The sequence below is a fragment of the Ricinus communis genome, chromosome 7, assembly GCF_019578655.1.
Source record: "Ricinus communis isolate WT05 ecotype wild-type chromosome 7, ASM1957865v1, whole genome shotgun sequence".
NCBI lineage: Eukaryota > Viridiplantae > Streptophyta > Magnoliopsida > Malpighiales > Euphorbiaceae > Ricinus > Ricinus communis.
The window spans coordinates 12085915-12092308 of record NC_063262.1 but is presented as its reverse complement, the minus strand read 5'-3'; the positions used below and the strand labels follow the sequence as shown (position 1 = coordinate 12092308).

Here is a 6394-nt window from a genome sequence, read left to right as displayed (position 1 = left end):
AAATAAAATATAACAAATAAGACCTAATTAGTATAACAACCCTAAGAAAGTTTTTAACTTTGCTTTTGTGCCACCCCTCTCATAAAAGAAAGCTAAACCCTAACAAAATAATTTTTTTGTCCCCTCCTCTTGCTGTGCCGCCTCTTTTCTCTCCACTCATTATTTGAAAATTTATCCAGGTATGCTTTCTTGAATTATTCTGAATGTCTAATTGTTGAATCCCATTATGTAATTGCCCACCTTCTCTTGTTGGCTCGTAAAACTAAAAATTGTGGCTGAAGGCATAATATGTTTATCCTTTATCGCAAGTGTACTACTACTTTAAGAATATCATTGTTAGTTGGTAAAACTAATGGGTTTGTAGGTACTTATGTAAAAGATGATGTGTACTAATTATAAATAAGTTTTTTATTATATATGCATTGCACTTACATACAAAATGATAGCAGATTTACTATCATAAAGCTTTTACTTTCGTATTTTTTTCAGAGGCAGAACTAAGCTTTTACTTTCATATTTGTGTTTGCTTTAATAAAAAAAATTAAGAGGAGTTTGACTTTAGTAAAAATAAAAAATAAAAATAAAAAATAAAAATAAAAAAATAATAAAAATAGTTGATTTTAGTTATACAAATATGAAATATCATTAAATATCATTGTTCTTATTTTTTATTTCGAATATTCATATTTGAATTAATTAAATTTAATGTTATTTTTTATGCTTTTATAAGAGTTTGATTCTTTTAACTGTGATGATTTTATTCCTCAAAAGAGTTAATTAGAACTTTATCTTGATGAGTCAAGAATGGTTCGAAAGATTAAATTAGATGTGTTATCATACTGAAAAACAAATCAATATAGGTGTCCTCAAATTGCAGCCATGACTCGTGATGCTGTAACCATTCATGTCAACACGGTAGCTTCTGAAAGTGCATTTAACAATAGTAGAAGGGTTCTTGATCAATATAGGAGTGCACTTAAGCCTAATACGGTGAAAGCTTCGGCGTTTAGCTGAGATTGGTTATTTAGAAATCAAGGTATATTAATCTAACCTTAAGTTATGAAATCATTTCATAAGCTCTTTTTTTTATATTTTTTATTTACTATTTTTTTATTTGCTTAGTAGATGCAAAATTGGAGTTGCAAGAACTTATAAAAGATATTATGGAGCTTAGCATAGAATTATTGAATTTTGAAAAAGATGCTATTGTTTCATCTATTTCTGAAATTTAAATTATTATAAATTTAAATTATTTTTATATTATGATTTAATATTATGTATAATGAACTTTAAAGATATCTCTTGTGGTAGCTCAAAATTTTATTTATGATTTGGTATTATATATACCGTCTCTATTGATTTGAAAGAATATAATCTTTTTACATGTTAAATATATTAAATTTTATGTCATTTTTATAATAGATTAAATGGATTGTATCAAGTTTATGATCTATATATAATCTATTTAAATAAATATATGTGTTACTCGTTAAAAATTCGTATTATATTAGAGTTGAAATGAATTAATACGATTACTAAATTGATCGTGTTCATATTGACTCTAATCGTCTCACTTGAATAAATCAGTATGATATGAACACGATCCACCAATAAATTTTGACACTCCAATTAAAATTAAAATAGTGGTGGACGAAGGGAAGAAAAAGTAAAATAAATGACAATAAATTTGTAAGGGTATTTTCATCTTCCCAGGAAAAAGAGATTTTAATATATTTTTAATATGTCATAAAAAAACACTAATATAATATGCCCAAATTTTAGAGAATAAACAGTTTATCCCTTAAAATTAAAGCATTGCATGAGAGCTCCAGCTCACATGTTAAAAGAAAGAAAAGGAAAAAGACAATAAAACAATTTTTTTTATATAAAATCTTGTTAAAAAAATCACAAAAACTCCATATTTCTCGACCCTGTAAACAAGAAAACTAACAAATATAACAGAATAACCCTTCAAGAAAACCCCCCCAAAAAACAAAAATCCTCGCGATTCCCGAGAAAGTCACGGAACAAACACAACTTTTTGTCTTCAAATTACAATTATTATTGTTGTTGTTGTTAAAGCATCTCTTGCTAAACAATGCTTCCCTTCTTCCCTTACTAGTTTTTGTTTCTTTCTCTTCTTTTATTCTTTTCTTGCACTATGTTTTCTGCTGCTGTCTGTTTTTAGAACGACTCTGTTTCTTTCTTCACTCATTTCAAGTTCCATGGCCGATTCAGCTCGCCGGAAACCGAGTTCGCAAGCAAGAAAGCTATCTTGGTGCTGTTCTTTAACTGGGTATCCTCCAAGCCCTGAGAACCCAGTAATATTAGCTAAAGCTATTCACAAAAAGACTGACTCAGTCTATAAACTCAGCTCTAACTCGGTCCCTAACTCGCCTCTCAACACGAAATCCGGGTTAAACTTCGTGGGTAGAATTGACCCGCGTCGGATCCTCTCCCCTGGCCGTGTCTCTCCTATAGACTCCGATCCGGCTGCCGGCTCATTTCAAGAAATCGTCACTGAGCTGTCACATTCGGACCCCGTTGTTCAATCTGCGCCGAAATCGAGATCCGAATCTTTCCGGGTCAAGAATGACGGGTCTTTATCACATTTGGGTTCTGGGTCAGAGCCGTGTGGAGGTGTTTGCGATGTGAGGTTGAATTTGAAGGGTAAAAGGGGAGGAGGTTTGGTACTGGAAACGAGTTCGGAGGTTCTAATTGCAAATTCGGAGGTTTTTTGCGGGTTGATTTCGGAATATCGAAATGGTTTGGGTTCAAAGAGTAATAGTAATAATAATAATAATAGTAGTAGTACTAGTTGTAAGGATTCATTGAAGATGTGTAGAATAGAGGTGCCTGATTTGGAGAATTTGGGAGTTTTTAGGGACACGATTGAGCTAATGTTTGAGGAGGATATAACTAAACGGCTCTTGAAGATTGGGGTTTATAGAGCCATTGATATACTTGAGGTTAGTGTTTTCTGTTTTTGCTTCTTTTATTTTCTATGTTTTTGTTTGTAACTTTTGTTGAAATGTAGTGTATTGTGCAAAAATACTTCTTGAGTTCTTATATGGACTTGTAGTTTGCTAAATGCTTGTTTAGACTTTGTTAAGATTGCAGTATGTAGGAGTGGGTGGTTAGTGAAGGTGAAGAATACAATAAATTTTGATTATCAAGTTGGACAATGAAAATTGACTTTGCAGGTGGAGTTTTATCATTGAAGTCTATGTATTTGCACCTTAATCCGCTTGCCTTGTGTTGTTTCTGGTTGTTCTTTTCAGAATATCATAGGATTCCAGGTATTGGAATCACTGTGCCGCCTCCTCATGATATATTGCAGCATAGAGTTCCCCTTTTGAATCATCTAAGGCCCTCCTGTTTTCTTTTCTTTGAAAATAACTGGTAAATGGATGATATTTTTAGGGTGGCCTTACCACTTTATGGTTATTGGGATAGTTCATGAGGTTCATGGAATCCACCTAGAAATATGGCTCAGAGTGAAGATTATACAGATATACTAACCCGTATAAACTTTCAACAGCGTAGATGTATAAAAGAAATATGATCAAAGTGTAGGTTTTAGTTCAAGTTGATTTTTACAGCGCCCTTTTTATGTCATTTCTTATATTTGATACTAACAGTAAGGAGGGAAGAAAGTGGTTGTCTATGTAATTGATGTGTAACAAAGCATTGGCTATAACTGGAATTTATATCTAAGTTTTCATTAGGCCCAGAAATGGAAGATGTTGGGTTTGTACATGTCACACTCAAGTTATGAAATTTCACAATCATGAGAAGATAAGGTCAGCATCTAGTGAAAAAATATTAAGGAAAGGTTGTCAAGGAAGGTTAGATTATTTTGAAGCAATTCTTCAGAGGCATAAGGGAAGGAAAAAAAGGAAATCTAGGAAAAACTGTGACCTTCATAGTGTTTTGTAATTTTTCTGTCAGCTTCTTATATGGAATTCCTTTAATTTGGGAATGGAAGAAGAGGATCTGTGTTAGCAGAGCCAGTTGGTTTCCAATTAAGATTCTGGTCATATTCAGTTGAGGATTATTGCCTTAGAAAATAACTTAAATCATGCAACAAGATTTTTTAACAGATTAAAAGATGACATGAATTTGTTATCTTTCAACTTTTGTGCTGCTAAAGATTATTTTTGAACTTGTATTAAAAAGCCTAAGCAACTAATGTCAGATCAGTTTGCCCAAAATTTAGTTCCAATGACAACTCTTTACTGACTATAACTGAAAATTTATCACTATATTTCAATGCATTGGCAACAGTATATCATACAGCATTGGGTCACATTTGTATGCATAATTATTCCTTTTGAAGGAAATTTTTCTGTCACCGTTGGTGATCGTAAGAATATAACTAAAGCTTTTGGGGACCCTATTGTCCAAATATCAAATCACAAGATCATATTGGTTGCAAATTAGATGCCATCTAAAAAAAGGTTGCATAGCCCATTGGTATGTATTGAACTACTTGTTACCTAAATTTTTCACTTTGGTATTATTATTGATTTCTTTCCAAACTGTAGACTACAAACTTTCAGAACATGATAAAATGCAATTGCAATTTAAAAAGACAATGAGTTCATATCTCACATGTGTGTGACATGTGGTTGGTCCACACAATGCATGAAACATGTTGATGTTGATGTTATGTTTACTGCAGAATACTGATGATGCACCAGATTGAATGTTATATGACCTGCTAGTAAATTATTGGTTGGCAGCATTTCATTTTCTCCCTTGTTTGTTACTCTACCTTCCACTAGAAATATGACAATAAAACTTTGACGACTTTTGGGATGTAAAGGACGAGAAAATTTAGTTTAGGAGCTTCAATTTTCTCTACGATAGTGTAGCCATGTGCTGAACAGGTGTTTTTTTCTACTGGAAACTATGTTTATTAACAAATTATTTTGAAACTATTCTAGGTATCAGTTGGCATCAAGTTTAACAAAGGTGTTTTGTCTTGTTTGAAATTCCTTGAGGCTGTTCCTTGGACTGAGGAAGAAGAGGAAAAACTAAGGGGCCTATTTGCAGTGTTTAAGTTTGAGGAGGCAGCATCTCAAGACATTTTAGCAAGACTCTGCTTGAATAGCTCAGCAGATTCCAAACAAAACTTAGCTAGACAGCTTGTTTGGTCTATCACCACATGTACAGATACCAATGCTAGAAATGAACTGAAATCACTAGTGAAGGGTCTTTTATGCAAGAGCTCTATCTATGAGAAGGATCAACCCGAATTAGATAAGAGGGATCTCTATGTTGTTTGTCAGTCTTGTCTAGGTTCATTGCTGACTCTCTTGGAGGAGGGCTGTTACACTTCACCCAATGGGAGAGTGGCAAAAAGAGAAACAGGTAAACCTTTGATTGAACGCATCTCCAGACAGGTTGATAACATAAACTGGTTGCTAGAGATCCTCATTGATCGGCAGATGGGTGAGGAGTTTGTGGATATGTGGGCAGATCAAGGAGAACTGCTTAAACTGCATGAGAGTGCATCTCCAATGGTCAGATATGAGCTTAGCCGGGTTTCAGCAACACTTTTTATTGCAATGGGAGCTAGAAAACTGCATTGTCGGGCAGAGGCAAGAGCTGGGCTTCTCCAGGCATGGTTTGACCCAATGCTATCAGACTTTGGTTGGCTGCAGAGATGCAAAAAGGGGTTAGACACGAAGGCATTGGAAGAAGCCTTGGGTCAGACACTCCTAACACTTCCCCTGAAGCAGCAATACATGTTGTTCATGGAATGGTTTAGGTGCTTCTCCAAGCATGGCACTGAATGCCCCAATCTCAGCAAAGCATTCCAGATTTGGTGGCGTCGATCATTTCTAAGAGGTTCAGAAAGTTATGCCATTGAATCCAGGTAATAGAGAGGGCAATCTCATGTCATTTTCAACTCCTGTAACATTGGCAAATGATAGGTTGAGGGATTCTGAAATTAAATAATGTAGATTAACCATGTAGAATTGTTGTAATAGCTGGTAGAGATAGAATGGGTTCATATTCTTTCTATGAGATTTTCTGCTGCATCTTTGTCAAGTGAACTCATCAAAGAGCTGTCAAGGTAGAAGGCAAAAATAGTTAGTGGTTTTTTTCAGTAGACTCGTGATAAATATTAAGTGATTCTTCAGTTCTGGAAACCTGTTTTTAAGCACAAGGCAAATGAAGTATAAGACTGTACATTAATGTCATTCGGTTCAATCGAACAAACCGATTGAACTGAAAAACCAAACTGCTAAATGAAAGGAAAATAGAACTCAAATAATTTGCTTCTGTTTAGTGTTTTGGTCTTCTGAGATATAAAACTTTTTTAATACATGAATTTTTATTTGAACATGTGTATTTATTTATTTTGATATATATATTTATTTTG

At 33.8% G+C, this 6394-nt stretch overlaps 1 protein-coding gene across 1 annotated transcript; it reads left to right on the top strand.

Annotated features, from left to right (window-relative positions):
• The first annotated feature begins 1939 nt into the window (after window positions 1-1939).
• Window positions 1940-6118, top strand: LOC8263075 (BTB/POZ domain-containing protein At2g13690). Its single transcript, XM_002526590.4, has 2 exons — window positions 1940-2969; window positions 4950-6118. The coding sequence occupies exons 1-2, from the start codon at window positions 2226-2228 to the stop codon at window positions 5886-5888; spliced, it is 1683 nt and encodes a 560-aa protein (XP_002526636.1). The 5' UTR covers window positions 1940-2225; the 3' UTR covers window positions 5889-6118.
• The last annotated feature ends 276 nt before the right edge of the window (window positions 6119-6394 follow it).

Bases quoted from the DNA above. Each gene is read 5' to 3' on its own strand.
- LOC8263075 (XM_002526590.4), top strand. From the start codon at position 2,226: ATGGCCGATTCAGCTCGCCGGAAACCGAGTTCGCAAGCAAGAAAGCTA. The intron at 2,970-4,949 runs GTTAGTGTTTTC...AAACTATTCTAG, and splicing joins GAGCCATTGATATACTTGAG to GTATCAGTTGGCATCAAGTT.